Genomic DNA, 18,874 nt, shown 5'->3' with positions numbered 1-18,874 from the left:
GTAGAGACGGGATTTCGCCATGTTGGCCAGGCTGCTCTCGAACTTCTGACCTCAGGTGATCTGCCCGCCTCAGCCTCCCAAAGTGCTGGGATTATAGGTGTGAGCCACTGTGCCCAGCCTGGGGTTAGGATTTTAACATATGAATTTTTAAGGGCAAAACATTCAGACCACAGCAGCTAGATGACCTTCAGGGATGTGGCCAGCTCTGAATCTGCTTTTTGGGGGATACAGGGCAGGGACTGTTGAGTGGTTAGGCCTCAGCAGCGATAGGGTCCTGCAGTGACAGCTGTTTGTGGAGATTGCTGTGGTCTCAGCATCTCTAAGGTGGGTCTTGGGATCGTGCCAGAGGGTCTGGGATTCCGGCGGGCAGGGAGGGCAGGAAAAAGGGGCTGGCGTGGTGGCTGGGGTCAATGTCAGATAGCCACCTTTCTGCTACAGTCTGAGAAGCCAGACTCTACTTTGGAAAAGCTACCAGTCATCTTTTTCAAGCCCACTGGGCTTGACATGCTGGGAGGTTGTGGCTGCTGCACCCTGGCAAGAACAAAGAAAGTGGGGGTTTGTGAGCTTTGGATTCGAGGTGGGGAAACCAAGATTGGAATGGTGATGGTTCATTTCCACCAGAACCGTACACAAAGCAATGGACTTCTACTCCCAAGATATTTAGGAATCGGCTCTTAAACCTCTAGCCTATTGTCCCTACCCTAGGACCCAGAATGGGCATCTCTAGCTTCCCTTGGGCTTGAATACTGCCATTGACAAGAGGCTTACCACTCTGGCTGGTTGGGCGAGTACATTGGAGCATCAGGCAGCTAGTGGGTGAGTTGGAGCTAATGTCCCACCTTCTGAAGCTTGAGTCCTCTTAAGGAAATGAGGTAACCTCTCTGCCAGGGACTCCATAGGTCAGTTTTGTTTCCTTTCTTTTCTTTTCTTTTCTTCTTTCTTTTTCTTTTCTTTTCTTTTTTTTTTTTTTTTTTTGCGGTGGAATTTTGCTCTTGTCGCCCGGGCTGGAGTGCAATGGTGCGATCTTGGCTCACTGCAACCTCTGCCTTCTGGGTTCAAGCGACTCTCCTGCCTCAGCCTTCCAAGTAGCTGGGAATACAGGCACCTGCTGGCACACCCGGCTAATTTTTGTATTTTTAGTAGAGATAGGGTTTTGCCATGTTGGCCAGGCTGGTCTCGAATTCCTGACCTTAGATGATCCGCCCGCCCCAGCCTCCCAAAGTGCTGGGATTACAGGCGTGAGCCACCGCGCCCAGCCAGTCAGTTTCTTTTCTGACTGCCATGAGAGGCAGGAGAATGGCATGTCTGTGTGCCAGACTTTCTCAAATGCCATTGGAGCTGCAGCCTGGATGATTCTGTGGCTTTTTAGCTGGATACTGAGGGCTTCCATGGGTGAGATGGGTCCTGGAGTCCCCGACCGTCTGTTGGAAGCTGTGTATCTCTCTGGGAGGCCTCGTCAGGGTGTTCCCACAGAGAATGGAGTGAATGGGGTTGGGGGTCATTCAGATCCAAGAGGGAAGGGGACAATATGAGCTGCTTTTGCTGGTAGGGTGAGGTCTAAAGAGGCAGGGAGGAAGCTGAGGGGCAGTTATCAACTGCTGCCCCTTCCCAAAGACCAGCTGTCCTCATCTGAAAATGGACACAATGAGGCCTCATCCTAATAGGGTTCTGGGGATCCGTATGACAAAAAGCATCCAGCAAGGTGCCTGGCACTTCATGAGGGCTTTGGGATGTTAATAATAGAAGCAGAGAAGGTGGAAGAGGGCCTGTGTTCGCAGTGGGGAATGTTATTCCCTTCAAGCAAGATTTCCTCTTTTTTCTTTTTTTTGAGATGGAGTCTTTCTGTCGCCCAGGCTGAAGTGCAGGGGTGCCATCTTGGCTCACTGCAATCTCCGCCTCCTGGGTTCAAGCGATTCTCCTGCCTCAGCCCCCCGAGTAGCTGGGATTCCAGGAGCCCGCCACCATGGCCGGCTAATTTTATTTTTAGTAGAGACGGGGTTTTGCCATGTTGGCCAGGCTGGTCTCAAACTCAAGTGATCTGCCCGCCTTGGCCTCCCAAAGTGCTGGGATTACAGGCACGAACCAAACCTGGCTGGTTTCCTCTTTCTTTTTTTTTTTTTTGTGCCAAGGACCCCCAAGCAGAAGCCCATGGACTCCTTCTCAGAATGCTTTTAAATACATAAAATATGCGGGGTTACAAAGGAAATATGTTTCATTGAGAGAACTATCAAAATATTTAAACACATTGTGTTTAAAAAGTAAACAGTAAACAAATGGTAATATTTGTCTTTAGGTATTATTGCACTAATAAGATAACCCATTAGGCAAATTAAGGTTACATTTTTCTTTTGAAGAACTCATCAGTGACAAGGCTGCAGTGGCTCAGCTTCAGTGGGGGTGTTAAACTGGGGAGTGTCTTTGAGGGAAAGGCCCGCGCCCCGCATGGTGGACACCCAGGCCATTGTGATATTTTTGTTTCGAGGTTTCCCAAGTATTGCAAATCCCACTTCGCAAATGTAATTGCAGTTTCTTTGTAGCTAGTTTTATAAGGCACAGTCAGGCTTCTGTCTAGGATCGCTAGGATTCTCCAAGCTTGTTGAGTTAACCTGAATCGTGAGGACCCATAGTGGGAGTGGGGAGTGGTTTAAGAGTACCAGGTACAGAGTTACTTGAAGCTGGCCAGGTGCGTCAGCCCAGTGTCTGTGGGCAGGGGACCAGGGGCTCACGTGGTCCCTGGTGGGTCTGATAATGACTGTTGTTTAGAAGAGTGGTATCATAAGCGACATCTCCAGATCCCACTGCGATGTGATGTGAAAATGGCTGTGAGCTCCAGGGGCACTGCCTCATACTCCACTGTCCCTGCAGGGGCAGCCCTCACTTATGACAAAAGGAGAGTTAGAAGACAGGAAATAAAGGCATAAACCATTCACCAACCATGCAGGGACATCTCATCCCAACCCGCTTCACCCTGTCTTTCCCTAGCAGAGGTTTGAGCACTAGGCACCCCACCTCACCCCTACCTTTGCTGACCCCTGTCCCTGGCAGGCGACAGCAGTGCTGTGACCACTAGGACCACTGATCTGAGGCGCCAGATCCCCCTGAAGCTGAAGGGGCTTTCAGACCATCCCACCCTTCACTATCATTTTACAGTGGCTGTGGACACTGAGGCCCAGAGAGGGGAAGGAAGTGGCCCAAGGCCACTTGTGTGTGGCCAGCAGGAGGAAGGCCCCACGCTGGCGAGGTTCTTTCTGGCAGAGTTGAGAGAGATTTCAGGGTGAGAGCTACAGTGTGACAAGCCTGAGGTTGCCCCCCCCCAGATATTTTGGAGGTGGGCTCGATTTTCAAAGGACATTGCCCTCCTCCCACCCCTAGCTGCCTGTTCTACCCCTGCGGCCCGCAGCTGTGAACATTTGTGTCGTCTCTGGGCCACCCTTGCAGGGCAGCAGCTGCAGCCTGTCATTGCCTCTGGAGCCCATGAGAGGTGATGGTGGCTGGAATTGGAGCCGGGGGCAGGCAGGGGAGGAGAGGCGGAGGTGTCAGGCCGAGCCCAGCCCTGTGGGGACGGGCCCTGATGCCCGGCCTTGGCCTGAAGCTGTGGCCAGCTGTTGCCTTCTGCAGACCCTTCTGTGTCCTGCCCATCCTCTCCCCTGGGAGAGCTGCCCTGAGCCCTTGTTCTCCAGGCTGTTCCCACATGTCCTTCTGGCCCAGGCTGCTGGGAGGGGTCTGGGAAAGTTTGATGAGGGCTGTTGGGGCCTGCCAGGGCCAGTGAGGTGGACAGAAGGTTCCGCTCTGCTGTTGGCCAGTGAGGGGCCACTGTGGAGCTCCTTCCCCTCTCTGATCTGCCTGTTTTTCTGTTTGGAAACATAGAGGCTCATTCCCTCCACCCTTGCCAAAAAGAGAGAGAAGGGGAGGGAGAAATTAGGGTGTGGAGCACCATGGAGATGGGGCTCTTATAAACACAAGGTGTGTATGTTAACGAAGCCATCACAAGGCTCCTGGGAGTTTTCAAGGGTGACAGGCGTGGGTGGGGGTGGAGGGATCTTTCCAGACTGGAGAGGGACGGGTGCCTGTTTGAGAAGGTTCTGGGAGGGCCGATGAGTCTGGAGTTGTTCTCTCCGAGAGTCCCTGAATGGGAGGTGGCTCTAGGGTAGGAGTCTGAGTGCATGGTGCAGAGGAGGCCTGGCGTCCCCACCTGGGGACTAGAGCTCTGGTTCAGGACCTGGGGAAGAAAGGACAGTGAGCTCAGCCTTCAGACTGACCTGACCCCAGCTTCATGCTGGCCCCATGACCCTACCTTCCACTTCTTGAGGTGATGCTGCTGCTTATGGGAGGCCCGGGGGGAGTGTGGATGGTTGGGAGCAGACAGTCCCTATTGATGTGGAGCAGCTTGTGCCTGATGGGGGCAGCTGGGGAGGTTGCTGTGCTCTAGGGATGCTTATTGTCCTTGTGTTTCTGCAGAGTCAAGGGGTGGCGGGCTGGCAGGGCAGCTTGCCCTGATCCCCAATCCTGGACCATCAGTACTATGTAGGGCCAGTGGCCACTGAGCTCCCAGAAAGTTCCCTGAGCCTCTGTCCCGCCTCTCTGTCGCCCTCTGTCCCTGTGGAATTCCCAGCCCCCTCCCTCCTCTGCAGCTCTGGCTCTTGGACTCCTGAGCCACTACTCCCCCATCCCTTGACCAGCCCTTAAAAGATGTCCTAGCCATCTTTCCTAGCCATTCCTTTATTCTTTAAATAGGTTTTAACCATATTACCCAATGTTTGGAGGAGAAAAATTAGAAAATACAGATAAGCAAAAAGGAGAAAATAAAAATCGTCCATAATCTCATCACTTGCAGATAACTCGTGCTAGCATCCTGGTGTCTGTCCCTCGGACTCATCCTGACGCCCTTTCATGAGTTAAGGTGGGGCTGTGCCCTCACTTGCTATGCAACCTGCTGTGTCCTAGATGTCTTTCCGTGTCAGCCAATATGATTTTTTTAATGGCTGTTTAACATTCTACCCTATAGATGTCTCATTATTTATTCAGCAAATCCTCTGCTGCGGGCTGCAGGTTGTTTCCAGTGTTGTGTGATTATAAACAACACCCCAGTCAACAAAACATCCTGGTACCCACTTTGTGCACACATCCTGAAGTATTTCCTTAGGAAGGAGACTTGCAGGAGGATTGCCGAATCCTCGAGGGTCCCCGGCGTTCTTCAAGTGGGGTGGGAGCTGTGCCTGTTGAGGATATTGATGTTGATTCAGATTTTTTTTATTTTTGTTTTTATTTTTTTTGAGATAGGGTCTCACTCTGTCACTTAGGCTGGAGTGAAGTGGCTGGATCTCTGTTCACTGAAACCTTTACTTCCAGGGTTCAAGTGATTCTCGTGCCTCAGCCTCCTGAGTAGCTGGGATTATAGGTGTGTGCCACCATGCCTGGCTAATTTTGTATTTTTTTTTTAAATTAGAGATGGGGTTTCACCATGTTGGCCAGCCTTGTCTCAAACTCCTGGCCTCAAGTGATCTGCCTGCCTCGGCCTCCCAAAGTGCTGGGATTATAGGCATGAGCCATCACTCCCGGCCACCAATTCAGATATTGATGTTGATGTTGAGTTTGGGGCCTGGTATTTTCTTTGAACACTTGATCTGCTGAGAGCTCACCTAATCTGGACTTCCCTGGCCTTATTTTATGACATTCGTGGCTGTATGTCCTCCTGTATCCATTCCCATCCAAAGCCTTCAAATCCAATTCTGACTTCCCTCTTTGCATCTATCTGCCCCTGGTTCTCCTCTCTTGGTGACATTTCCTGCTTCTCCTAGCCTGGAAGGTCTGGCCTTTGTCTATACCACCTGAAACAGTCACTTTGAACTCTAGGCCCTGGCCTGCTGTGGATGTTTCACCTCTTTCTGTCTCATTTTCACCAGAGGAGTGCAAACTAAAGGGGTTGGGGACTGCATCTTTATGTGTCTCTACGTCCATGACTCCCCCAAAGCATCGGTAAAGGGCTGGGCATGGAGCAGGCACTCTGTGAGCATGTGATCTTCTGGGCCCCAGGGTGTAGGTGGCAAGCCTCCCTCTGTCTCCAGCTGCAGAGTGAACTGCCTCCCTCTGTATGATGGAGGGCGAGAGGTGGCTCAGGTCTCCTGCTGTGGCTTTTCCCATCCCCTCCTTCACTGCATACCCTCTTATTCCACAGGTCTGGGGTCCTGAGGCTGCCAGCAGACTATGGGTACAACGGCCAGCACAGCCCAGCAGACTGTCTCGGCAGGCACCCCCTTTGAGGGCCTCCAGGGCAGCGGCACGATGGACGGTCGGCACTCCCTCAGTGTCCACTCCTTCCAGACCACTAGCTTGCATAACAGCAAGGCCAAGTCCATCATCCCCAACAAGGTGGCCCCTGTCGTGATCACGTGAGTGGCAGGTGGAGTGTGCCCATGTCCCTGGGAGACATGGTGGGCAGGGGGACTTACCTGGGAGTACAGTGGCATACGGCACTTAACATGTGCAGGCTGGATTCAGGTTCACAGATGATGACACTGAGGCCCAGGGAAATGAAGCAGTTCATCGGGAGTCACACTGCATGCACCTGGCAGAACTGGGTCTCTGTTATGGGTCTCTGAGCCCATGCTACTCACCACATCCACAGTGTGAGGGAATGCGGAGGAGGAGGCGTGGCTGGGGGACCCCCCCCTTTGAAAATAATTTTTGGCTTAACATTTTCAAAAGAAGTTTATGTAATTGATGGATGAAATTGAGATTTCTTTTTCACCGACAATAATCACAGCTCAAAACTGAGGCTAACACCAGGCTGTTGAAGGGCCTTGGGCTGAAGGAGCTGGAAGCTGCTAGTCGGCTATCCTAATGATGCCCATCAGGGCTTGTTCTGGCAGCGTGTTCTGGTGTTCTGAGATCTGGACATACTGCGTGCGTCCAGAGGAAGAAGGTCATGAGGTGGGCCCTGAAACCCTGTCTGCCCTGTGGGGCTTGGAGGAAGGGGTGGGTGCTGGACAGCTGTGCTGGGGAGGACAGGAAGATGAAGGGGACATTGGATCCATCTCCTGGTACGTTGGGAAGCCTCGTACTTTCCACACCTCTGCCCACTGTGCTTCCCTCCTCTGGGTCTTCCAGGAAGCAGGAAGCAGGAGATGACTAGCTAGGAATTAAATGTGTTACGCACATCAAAGTTTGGCAGAGACTTAGCAGATGGGACCTTCTGTGTAAGGAAACCTGAGGGTGGGAATGATAAACCCTGCCTGCCAGCTCTGGGGCCTGCCAGGAAAACTGTCATCATAATCAATTCTTGGCCTTCTGATAAGGAGAGGAAAAGGAATGTCATATAAAAGAGACTTGATATGTAGTCTCTGTACTGACAGATGACAAAAGTGGTTTGGGGCCTGAAGGTAGCATGGAGACTCGTGCCCCAGGCCTGGCTCTGCCCTTGCAAAGTCCCTTTCCCTCTCTGGGCTTCAGTTTCCTTATTAACATAAGCAGAGATGACATTCAGAATATTTAACCAAGTGGTGTGTCTCAGAAGAGTTGCTGACCAGCCGTAAAAATCCTGTACACGGCGCTGTGCTTAGGGCCTGGAGCCAGCCATGAATGCAGCCCTTTTTGGGGGTGTAGAATGTTTGAAGTGGAAGGGACCTCTAGAGATCATCCAGTAGAGGGGTCAGCAAACTACATCCTGCAGGCCCAGTGTGGCCCATTTTTTTCAAATGAAGTTTTATTGGAATGTTGACACTTCCTTTCACTTACACAATATTTGTGGATGCTTAGGACCTCAATGGCAGAATTGAGTAGTTGCAACAGGCACTGTATGGCCCACAAATCTTCAAGTATTTACTGTGTGGCCCTTTCCAGAAAAGGAATGGCAACCCCTGATCTAATGCATTTTAGCTCAGATGTGAAAACTGGGTTTCAGGGAGGTAGAGAGACTTGCTCCCCATGGGTCACGTGGTACAAGGAGGCAGAGCTGGAGTGGGAACCCAGGCCTCTTCTAGTGCTCCTCTGCCCCACCCATTCCACCTCCTGCCTTTCCAAAAGGCACTTCTTTTGTCAAGAGGACCTACCATCAGATCATGAACTCTGGGAGGCCCTGTCATATTCATTGTTATCATCAGCAAGGGAGCTGTTGTGTCTTGAGGGCACAGTAAATCTTGCTTGAGTGGTTGGGACTTTTGCCTGGTTTAGCATCTGCAGAAATCTTGATTTTTATCTGTGGGTTTTGTTTGAAATAGCCCTGTGTGGAGGTAGAACTACAATTATATTAATAAAAGCTTTCTGTGCCCCCAGGCACTGGGCTAAGCACTTACAATCATTAGCACATTTAATTCTCAGGACAGTCTTGGGAGTAGGAATTCCTGGAAACTGAGCTCCTTGTCCAAAGCTATAGAGTTACCAAGTGGTGGGTGGAGTTGGGCTTCACGCCCCAATCCTGCATTCTAAACCACCTCGCTGTGTGTGGAGTTAGCAGCGTAGGGATTGTCCCTCCGACACAATCTGATGGAGGGACCATCCAGTTATGTTGTCTTCTTCCGGGTACAGGCTAGGCCGCTGTCAAAGTAACCCAGATAGGATGCCTTCCTCAGGACAGAAGCTCATCTGTTACATGCAAGTCCAGGAGGATGTCCAGGCTGGGATGGCTGCTCCGTGATCAGGCCCCTTCTCCCTCATTGCTCCAACATCCTCAACATGTGGCTTTCTCTTATGATCTAAGATGTTCTACCTCTGCCATCACTTCTGGATTTTAGCCAGGAAGAAGGGGAGAAGACAAAATAGAAGGCACCTCTTCTTTTTGGGAATGGCTTGGAATTTGTACACTTTTCGTCACATCTCATTGGCCAGAACTCAATCATGTGACCACAATGAGTTGCAAGGGAGGCTGGGAAATGTAGTCTTCAGCTGGGTGGCTCAGTCCCCAGTCACAGCCCTGGGGCTCTCTTGTTGAGGAAGAAGGGAAGAGTGGATGTTGAGGGACAGTAGGCAGTCTCTGCCACAAATCGTAGCCACAGAGGTTTCCCTGCCGTGGGCTCTGTGAGGGTGGAGCTGGCCTTGACCATGGAGGTTCCTTGACTTAGTTTCCATTCTGCCCCCCACAGGTACAACTGCAAGGAGGAGTTCCAGATCCATGACGAGCTGCTCAAGGCTCATTACACGCTGGGCCGGCTCTCGGACGCTACCCCTGAGCACTACCTGGTGCAGGTGAGCTCAGGCGTTACCATGCCAGCCCACCCGCCACCTCCCACCCCTATCTCTCATGAGTTCCCTCCCTCACCTCCCTCTGGCTCTCCCCCATTTTCCCCATCTCTCTGCCCATCTTCAGAACTGGCAGGGCCCTAGGATGGAGCTAACACTGTGGTCCTCTGGTTGATTCCTGGTTTCCCAGCTCAGCCTTCCTACAAAAGCCCCTTTCAGGGGACCTCCTACCCTAGAGCCAGCTTTGCCCCTGGAGAGCGTCTCCCTGCTCTTTCCTCCAGGCCTGGCTCAGACGTCACCTCCCACATGAAGGAAGCCCTCTCTGATGTCCCCTCTGGAGGAGTTGTCTTTCCTTTTCCTGCACTTTATGACACCCTTCCCCAGATCACAGAGAGTTATATATTGTGTCTATGTTTTCCATGAACTGCAGGCAACTTGAGGGCAGGATCATGTTCTTCTTGCCCCTATTTCCCCCCTCCCTGTCCCCTGGAGCCCAGAACAGAGCTCCATCTGCAGAAAATACCCCTGAGCCATCTGAGTGACCTTCCTGTGGCTCTCCCCTGCCAGGGTCGCTACTTTTTGGTGCGAGATGTCACTGAGAAGATGGACATGCTGGGCACCGTGGGAAGCTGTGGGGCCCCCAACTTCCGGCAGGTGCAGGGTGGACTCGCTGTGTTCGGCATGGGACAGCCCAGCCTCTCAGGGTTCAGGCGGGTCCTCCAGAAACTCCAGAAGGACGGACATAGGGTAAGCATGTCACTTCCCAGGCAGAAGCCAGGCCCCACCTCAGAGGGGCAGCTTTAGAGGCGCTGGAGGGGCCTGCTGCATGCTGGGGAGGTAGGGTGGTGGCCTGGACCAGGCCCCGCCTGCCAGGACGGTCACTGCGGTTGGTCTGGTTGGGAAATTCTGGTAGATATTGATTGCATGTCCTGAGTGGATGGCGGGGCACAAGGTCAGAAGCCTTCATAGACCCTACTTGGGAGTTTCGGGGGAAGTAGGGGGCATGACCGGGTGACAGGAGGAGCCAGCTCATAATTTGACAGCTTGCTGAATGGTGATCACCGCTAACACTTACGTCCTGACGTTAGTCCTGTGATGGAGTGGCAGTTTGTCTCCCATTTTGCAGAGGAGGAAACAGGCCCAGAGAGGCTCAGTGACTTGCTCCAGGTCACACAGCTCATGAGTGGTACCCCAAGACTCAAACCCGGGCAGCTGAACTCCCAAGTGCCTGCTTTCAAGGACTGTTCTTACCTGCCGGATGTCAAAGCAGGGTTTTGCGTGTCCCTAGGACACAGGCTGAGGCTCTGCTGCGATTGTAGGTTTCTTGGGTGCAGCTGCATCTGAATTGACCCTGGGGTTAAGGTGGAAAGGCTTTGAGTGAGACAGAATGGGTTGGGGGTGTGGGCTGTGCACAGGTCCCATCTTCCTATCTTGATGATAAGTTCCTCAAGGGGACCGTCTGCCCACACATTTCCCTCTGCCTGTATGGTGCTCAGTGAATGAATGATTGCATGGTCATGGGGCATTCTTTTCTTCAGCTGATATTCATCAAGCACCTGATTTATCCAGGACATCGTGCTAGGAATTATGGGTACATGTAAATGACCAGGACATGATTTTGCTTACGAGGAACTTGTGGTCCATCAAGGGGGAAAAGATGCACTCATTGATAATACAAAGCAGGAATTAATGCCAGGAGATTCAGATGAAGGACTCTTGGCCCTGACAGGAGGGAGGGGTCACTGCTGACCGGGAGGGTCATGATGAGGTGGCATTTGGACTGAGCTTTGCTTCTTGGGTAGAATTCAGGTTGCAGGGATGGCGTGGGGTGCAGGGCCCTTAAAGAGGAAGGAACAGCCTGGGCAGAGGCCCTGTGGTGTGCCAGTGGTGTGGGTGTCTGTGCGGTTGTCTGTGCGGGATCATGGTGATGGCTTCCTTCCCCGTGGGGCTCCTGGCAGGAGTGTGTCATCTTCTGTTTGCGGGAGGAACCTGTGCTGTTCCTGCGTGCAGATGAGGACTTCGTGTCCTACACACCTCGAGACAAGCAGAACCTTCATGAGAACCTCCAGGGCCTTGGACCTGGGGTCCGGGTAGAGAGCCTGGAGCTGGCCATCCGCAAAGAGGTGAGGACCAGTGCGGTGTGTGGGAGACCCCAGCCCACAGCCCAGCTTTGCAGATGCTCTTTCTGGGGCCAGGCCACCTGCTCTTACTGGCCCATGTTCCCCCACTGTTGTGCCCTGCTTGGGTGAGTGGCTGGCTGCAAGGCTGGCTTACAGGCAGCCAGAGGAAGGACTTCCTATTCTAGCTCTCTGCCTCTGCCCCTTTCCCACCCTGCTTTTCTCCTTGATGCTCAACGTCTTTATTTAGAAAGGATTCTGGTGGGCCGGGTGCATTGGCTCATGCCTGTAATTCCAGCACTTTGGGAGGCCAAGAAGGGCAGATCACCTGAGGTCAGGAGTTCAAGACCAGCCTGACCAACATGGTGAAACCCCATCTCTACTAAAAATACAAAAAATTAGCTGGGCGTGGTGGCACATGCCTGTAATCCCAACTACTCAGGAGGCTGAGGCAGGAGAATTGCTTGAACCCGGTAGGTGGAGGTTGCAGTGAGCTCTGAGATCACACTACTACACTCCAACCTGGGCTGTAGAGTGAAACTATCTGAAAAAAAAAAGGGGATGGGGGTTCTGGGCGAGTGAAAAGAGCACTAGACCAGAAGGACCAAGGCTGCAGTTCAACTCTTTGAGAGCCCCGAGGCTCTGAGTCAATTCCCTCGGTGGGTCTGTGGGCCTGTTTCAAGATCCTCTGTCCTCCTGGTTTTCCATAATTGTGGAGGCTTCTGAGACAGCTGACACACTGCAAAGGTGTGTAAATAGAGTGTGGGGTCCCGGTGCCCCCAGAAATTTCATGGCAGGAACCAAGGCTGTGCCGGCACCCAGCTCTCTCCCTCTCCCATCCCCTCCAGGCCTCCTGTGTCCCCTCAGCTCCAGCTCTCAGCTGACCACACCTCCCCCATCCTGGCACTGGTGGCTTTGTGAATTCCTGCACCCACTGGGCAGAGCCCTCCTGCCTGGCCACTGTGGGCACCCCGATTCCTTCAGAACTCCCAGGAAGGGCATAGAGAGCACCTCTGGCCATGCAGTTCCCTCGGGGCGGGGGGCGCGAGCAGAAGCCTGCCTGTGGCCTCTGCATGGCCTGGTTACTCCAGAGCTCTCAGCCAGGACACTCGGAGGGACCTGAAGTTCAGGCATGGCCCTCTGACCCCCACACCTCCCTCTAGATCCACGACTTTGCCCAGCTGAGTGAGAACACATACCATGTGTACCACAACATCGAGGACCTGCAGGGGGAGCCCCACGCTGTGGCCATCCGTGGTGAGGACGACGTGCATGTGACAGAGGAGGTGTACAAGCGACCCCTCTTCCTGCAGCCCACCTACAGGTACCACGGGGCCGCCCTCAGCCCTGGCCCCACGTGCCGGCCATGGGTGCTGCAGGTCCTGCTCCCCAGCTGCAGCCTCAGTTTCACCATCTGCAGGTTGGGCCGAGTGCCCCCCACCCATGTCTCCCACAGTGGGGCCCGTTTCCAAACAGTGCCTGGGAATAGGGAGTGAGGGGGATTCCCAGAGTGGGTGCCTGCCCCATAGGCCGCTCTCCCTCACCTGGCAGGTACCACCGCCTGCCTCTGCCCGAGCAAGGGAGTCCCCTGGAGGCCCAGTTGGACGCCTTTGTCAGTGTTCTCCGGGTAAGTGGGGCGGGCACGGGGGAGGAGTCTTGAGAGTTGTCCCCACAGAGGTGCCCTCGTTCTGTGGTGTGTGTGTGAGCACATCAGGGTGGATGTATGGTGGTGTCTGTCTCCGTGTATATGTCTGTGTGTGTCAGCGCCTTGGTGTGTGTCTCTGGGGAGTGTGTGTACATGTCTAAGTGTCTGTATCTGTGTGTTCCTGTCTGTGTGTGTCTGTGTGTGTGTACCTGTGTATAGGTGTGTGCACCTGTGTATAGGTGTGTGCTTGTGCAGTCTCTTATGACAGAGCCCATCACTGACCACTGGACTAGCTGCTGGCCGTGGCTGGGCTGCCAACTTGCTGTGTGGCCCCAGACTAATCGCCTCACCGCTCTAGATCTCAGTTCCTCATTTCTTTAGCGGAGCTAACAACTCTTGCCCTATAGACTCTTCAACTGACATTTCCTGAGTCCTGGCAGAGTTTCTGTCCAGCCCCCTTCAGGACGTTATCTTATTCCACTGGCATCTTGCAGGAGGTGTTAATACTGGCCTGATGCCCTCGGAGTTGCTCTCACTTCCAGTTCTTTGAGCTCCTCCAAGGCCTGGGGAGGGAGCAGGCGGAGCTGATGAGGCTGTGGCTTTGGCAGATGAGGCCGGGACACCTACTGGAGCCCACTTTGTTGCAGACGGTGGGGCAGGGTGGGCTGATGGCATGCTTTCCGCTGCTCAGGCCTCAGCCCAGGACTTCCTGGCCTCACTGGGGCCTGATCCTCATGGTCTTTCTCAGGAGACCCCCAGCCTGCTGCAGCTCTGTGATGCCCACGGGCCTCCCCCAGCCCTCGTCTTCAGCTGCCAGATGGGCGTGGGCAGGACCAACCTGGGCATGGTGCTGGGCACCCTCATCCTGCTTCGCCGCAGTGGGATCACCTCCCAGCCAGAGTGAGTGGCCCAGGGCCCAGCGTCCTGAAGGGCTGTGGGGCCGAGGAGGGGACAGGCTGCCCCACAATGTGGGGACATGTCTAGGAGCCCAGAGCCAGAGATGGACATTTGGCATCTGGGGTTCATTTCCTGGTTTGCCGTAAGACTTGCTGGGAGAGCTGGAGAAAGTCACCTGACCTTTCTGGGCCTCAGTTTCCCTAGTTGGGGAACTGTCCCCTGCTTCCCACAACGTGATTCAGAAGGAACTTGTAGTCTGGTGTCCCCCAGCGGCCATATGAGCGGAGACAGCAGGCAGGTGGCTGTGTGAGACCTTTGGAAGAGCCCTGCTAATGTACTGACCCCTGCCTCGACAGGGCTGCCCCCACACAGGCCAAGCCCCTGCCCATGGAGCAGTTCCAGCTGATCCAGAGCTTTCTCCGCATGGTGTCCCAGGGAAGGAGGATGGTGGAGGAGGTGAGCTAGGGATGGCAAGGGGCTGGGGCAGAGGTGGTGGAGGGGACGGTCACTCCTCTCACTGGTCGGGGCTCTCTTCCTCCCTGATACCCTCCCCCACCTCTCTGCCAATCTTTTTCTTTCCCTTTCTTTTCTCTTTTCTCCTGCCATTCTGCCTTGACCCTGCTCCCCACCGCCCCCCTCACCTCCCTCTTCCTTGCCCTGGTCCCTGGCACCAGGTGGACAGAGCCATCACTGCCTGTGCCGAGTTGCATGACCTGAAAGAAGTGGTCTTGGAAAACCAGAAGAAGTTAGAAGGTATCCGACTGGAGAGCCCAGCCCAGGTGAGGCATGGAAGGATGTGCGAGCACCCTGCTTCCCTGTGAGCCCCGCGGCCTGATTTCATTAGGCATGTTGACTGGCTTCTTTCAGACTGACTTTTTCTGGCTGCTGCATCTCCCATGAGAAGAGCAGTTTTCAGAGGAAGGGGAGATAGGGCGGCTGGGCCTGCAGGAAGGACAAGGAAGAGGGGAAGTTTACTTTCCCTGACCAGGTCCCTTCAGCTGCAGAATAAACAGGACGGAGGAAGGGGCTGCTGGCCAGGGCTGCAGGGGCCCCTGGACTCAGATACTCCCCAGGCCACTCATGGCCTCCCACTAGTAAAACTCCTGGTGTTTCTTTGGGAAGACTGGGGTTTGGTCCAGCTGGCTGCTTCTGAAAGACTTATGGCTCTAGGATGTCTCAGCAGACCCTGTACCCATGCCCTAGCGAAAGGAGGTGGGCTTGATAGTGTTTGTATCATACAGCGCATGGAAAGAATCTAAAAGCCACAGAGGTGGCTGCTGCTGCTGCTTTCTTGTTTCTTCTCTTCCTCCTCCTCCTTCTTCCTTCTCTTCCTCCTCCTCCCCCTCCTCCTCCTCCCCCTTCTCCCCCTTCTCTTCCTTCTTCCTTCTCCCCCCTCTTCCTTCTCCCTCCTCCTTCCTCCTCCTCTTCCTCCTTCCTCCTCCTCTTCCTCCTTCCTCCTCCTCTTCCTTCCTCCTTCCTTCTCTTCCTTCCTCCTTCCTTCTCCTTCTTCCTCTTTCTCCTTCTCCCTCTTTCTCCTCCTCTTCCTCCTCCTCCTCCTTCTTCTTCTCTTCCCTCCCTCTTCCTTGCCTTTTCTTCCTCCTCCTCCTTACCCTTACTTCTCCTTTTTTTCTCCCCCTCCTCCTTCTTCTCTTCTCCCTTCTCCCTCTCTCCTCCCTCCCTTCTTCTCCTCCTCCTTCTTCTCCTTTCTTCTTTTTTTCTCCTCCTCCTTCAATAGGGTCTGCTTTCTCCTTCAATAGGGTCTCACTCTGTCGCCCAGGCTGGAGCACAGTGGTGCAGTCATAGCTCACTGCAACCTCAAACTCCTAGGCTCAAGGGATTCCTCTACCTCAACCTTCTGAGTACCTGGTACTACAGGTGCATGTCACCACACCTTACTTTTTTATAGATGGGGTCTTGCTATGTTGCCCAGGCTGGTCTTCAACTCCTGGCCTCAAGCAATCCTCCCGCCTTGGCCTCTCAAAACACTGGATCTTTTTCTTTTTAAAAATATTTTTTAAAGGCCAAGGACAGTGGCTCACACCTGTAATCCCAGCACTTTGGGAGGCTGAGGCAGATGGATCACTTGAAGTCAGGAGTTCGAGAACAGACTGGCCAACATGGTGAAATACTGTCTCCACAAAAAATACAGAAATTAGCTGGGTGTGGTGGCACCCATAGTACCAACTACCAGGGAGCTGGTGTTTGCCCAGTAGTACCAGCTATCACGGAGGCTGAGGCAGGAGGATCCCGTGAGCCCAGGAGATCGAGGTGCAGTGGGCTATGATCGCGCCGCTGCACTCTAGGCTGAGCAACAGAGCAAGACCCTGTCTCAAAAAACAAAACAAAACAAAACAAAAAAACCCAAACCAAAAAAAAATCCCATACAGTACTTAGAGCCTGCCAGAGTCCCTGGAATGTCACCCCTGCTGTGATTTACTAAACAGTCCCCCTCTTCTTGGACAATTGAGTTGCTCCAGTTCCCCATCAGTGTAAATACTTCTTTGTTGAGCAGCTTCATGAAAATGAAGGCTGTTGTGTATTTAGGATTCTTTCTCCCCTTAGTCTAGATTAGGCATCAGCAAACTATGGCTCTTAGACCAAATCCAGCCTGCCGCCTGTCTTTGTAAATGTGTTACTGGAACACAGTCTTGCTGTTCTCTTCTGTACTGGCCCACGACTGCTCTTATGCTAGGATGGCAGAGTTCAGTAGCTGCATCAGGGACCCTGAAGCCTGAAAGTCTAGAGTATTTACCGTCTGGCCCTTTGTGGAAAAAGTTTGCCGACCCCTGGTGGAGATTCCCAAAGATGGGATTAAATTTCACCAAAGGGCGTGGCCCTTCTTAGGGCCTCTCTGAATCTCACTTGCCTTCCAAAGGGTATTTATTGACCCAGCAGGAGAACCTGGAGATCCGAGGGCCCTTGGGGTTCTCTCAGACAACCCACCATGCGGAGGAAGCTGGGCCGGAGTCAGGAGACGGGGAATCTAGCTCTGTTTGCTGTCAGCTGTGTGACTTTCAGGAAGTCACCTCATTTCTCTGAATCTCCGGTTCCCTCTGTAAATTAGGAGTAATTAGGATGGCTCCCCGGAGCACTGCTGTGAGGGTCTTTGTATTTCTTGTGGAGAGACCCCAGTTCTTCTTTTTTTTTTTTTTTCATTTGTTTTTTTGAGACAGGGTCTCGCTTTGTCATCTGGGCTGGAGTGCAACGGTGAGATCATAGCTCACTGGTGACTCAACCTCCCAGGTTCAAACGATTCTCCCACCTCAGCCTCATGAGTGCCTGGGACTACAGGCATGTGCCACCATGCCTGGCTGATTTTTGTATTTTTTATAGAGATGGGGTTTTGCCATGTTGCCCAGCTTGTTTTGAACTCCTGGGCTGAAGCGATCTGGCTGCCTCAGCCTCCCAAAGTGCTGGGACTACAGGCGTGAGCCCCTCCAGGTTCCAGTTCTTAAGGGAGGGCCTCTGGCTCGGGGAAGGGTGTTCACACACTTGTCTTCCTCAACACAGAGGGTGCACAACCCTGACCTGTTGGGGGTCGCTGGAGCTAAGTGAGGGAGCCCCTGCTTGTCTCGGGGCTGGGAGCCCGCTTGGGGAGACCAACCCTGCACCCAGAACCACAGTGCCTGGTGTGGTCACCCACATATCTCCCCGGACCGCAGATAACCACAGCAACTAGGATAGGGTGAGACACTTAGAAGAACTTCCAGCCTGGCAGAACTGTGTCATGAAGGGAGGGGAAGACTGTCTTCTGGAGAGTTCCAAGGCTTAACTCCTGCCCTTGCAGGGATGGGGACAGGGACAAGATGGGGACAGGCCCTTCCTTAACACCCTGTCCTCCCTCTCAGGGAAGCGGCAGCCGACACAGCATCTGGCAGAGGGCGCTGCGGAGCCTGGAGCGGTACTTCTACCTGATCCTGTTTAACTACTATCTTCATGAGCAGGTGGGGCCCGGGAGGAGCAGACCCATGTCCCCTCCTCCTGGGCCTCTTCCAGCCTCCCCACTGCAGTGACTGACTTGCTGTGGAGGGAGATTCCCCAACAAGGAACCGGGGAGGGAAGGGAAACCAGGAGAGACCCAGATTCAGGAGTAGTCCCTGAGCAGCTGGGCACAGGGAGACCCCACCTCTCTCCCCTGGGCCCTCGTTTCTGTCCTTAGCCAGGACACCAGATGTGCAGGTCTTCTCTCAGCCACTCCCTTGTCCCTGCCCCGGGCCATGTTGGCTATCTCCTGGGGCTTCCCCTGCCATGGTGTGGGCAGGGAGATTTCAGGATGGCCCTGTGCCCCTGAATTCCTTGTCTCTCTGCCTCGGGCTGCAGTACCCGCTGGCCTTTGCCCTCAGTTTCAGCCGCTGGCTGTGTGCCCACCCTGAGCTGTACCGCCTGCCCGTGACGCTGAGCTCAGCAGGCCCTGTGGCTCCGAGGGACCTCATTGCTGAGGGCTCCCTGGTGAGTGTGACTGGCAGTCGGGGAAGTGGGCATGGCTGTGTACTGGCCCTGGCCCCTGAACACTGGATTCCTGTGGGGTTGGGGTAAGCATTGCACTCGCGGGTGAACAAGAGAGGCTGTGGGTGTTGGGATCCTCTTGTGAGCAGAATGGGGTCATGCTCAGGCCCCAGCAAGTATTTGCAGCTTTGGCCGCTGTTCTGGTACCTTCTCCTCAGTCTCAAACCCAAGAGCTCTGGGCAGGGTTCTAGGATCTTTGCCTCCAGCTTCTTGTCTTTGAGCCTCAGCTTCCTGGTCTGGAGAGTGAGCACCATTGCTCTTCTTGCCAGGGCTGGGGGGAAGCTCCAAGTGCTTTGTAAACTGTGAAGCTCGGGTTCCACCCCACCCGCTGCCTGCCTTGGGCCAGGTCCTGACCCTTCCTGCGGCTGCAGTCGGCTGCTGTGGGTCCCAGGCTCAGTGCTCTCCCCACAGCGGGAGGACGATCTGGTCTCCCCGGACGCACTCAGCACTGTCAGAGAGATGGATGTGGCCAACTTCCGGCGGGTGCCCCGCATGCCCATCTACGGCACAGCCCAGCCCAGCGCCAAGGTGACCT

General features: G+C 54.0%; 1 protein-coding gene across 11 annotated transcripts in view; it reads left to right on the top strand.

Moving 5' to 3' along the window:
* Positions 1 to 18,874, top strand: part of PALD1 (phosphatase domain containing paladin 1) — a 110,409-nt gene that overhangs the window by 61,089 nt on the left and 30,446 nt on the right. For all 11 annotated transcript variants that reach the window (XM_028826536.2, XM_015147454.3, XM_015147453.3 and 8 more), the window contains exons 2-13: positions 6,176 to 6,389; positions 9,078 to 9,180; positions 9,742 to 9,921; positions 11,133 to 11,297; positions 12,455 to 12,615; positions 12,843 to 12,918; positions 13,685 to 13,836; positions 14,190 to 14,289; positions 14,508 to 14,612; positions 17,682 to 17,777; positions 18,154 to 18,282; positions 18,751 to 18,867. In XM_028826536.2, the coding sequence (XP_028682369.2) occupies positions 6,205 to 6,389; positions 9,078 to 9,180; positions 9,742 to 9,921; positions 11,133 to 11,297; positions 12,455 to 12,615; positions 12,843 to 12,918; positions 13,685 to 13,836; positions 14,190 to 14,289; positions 14,508 to 14,612; positions 17,682 to 17,777; positions 18,154 to 18,282; positions 18,751 to 18,867 (1,569 nt within the window). In that variant the 5' untranslated portion in view covers positions 6,176 to 6,204. The remainder of the gene's footprint in view (positions 1 to 6,175; positions 6,390 to 9,077; positions 9,181 to 9,741; positions 9,922 to 11,132; positions 11,298 to 12,454; positions 12,616 to 12,842; positions 12,919 to 13,684; positions 13,837 to 14,189; positions 14,290 to 14,507; positions 14,613 to 17,681; positions 17,778 to 18,153; positions 18,283 to 18,750; positions 18,868 to 18,874) is intronic.

This window comes from Macaca mulatta, chromosome 9, assembly GCF_049350105.2.
Source record: "Macaca mulatta isolate MMU2019108-1 chromosome 9, T2T-MMU8v2.0, whole genome shotgun sequence".
In the NCBI taxonomy this organism is placed as follows: domain Eukaryota; kingdom Metazoa; phylum Chordata; class Mammalia; order Primates; family Cercopithecidae; genus Macaca; species Macaca mulatta.
This window is presented reverse-complemented; position numbering and strand designations above follow the sequence as displayed.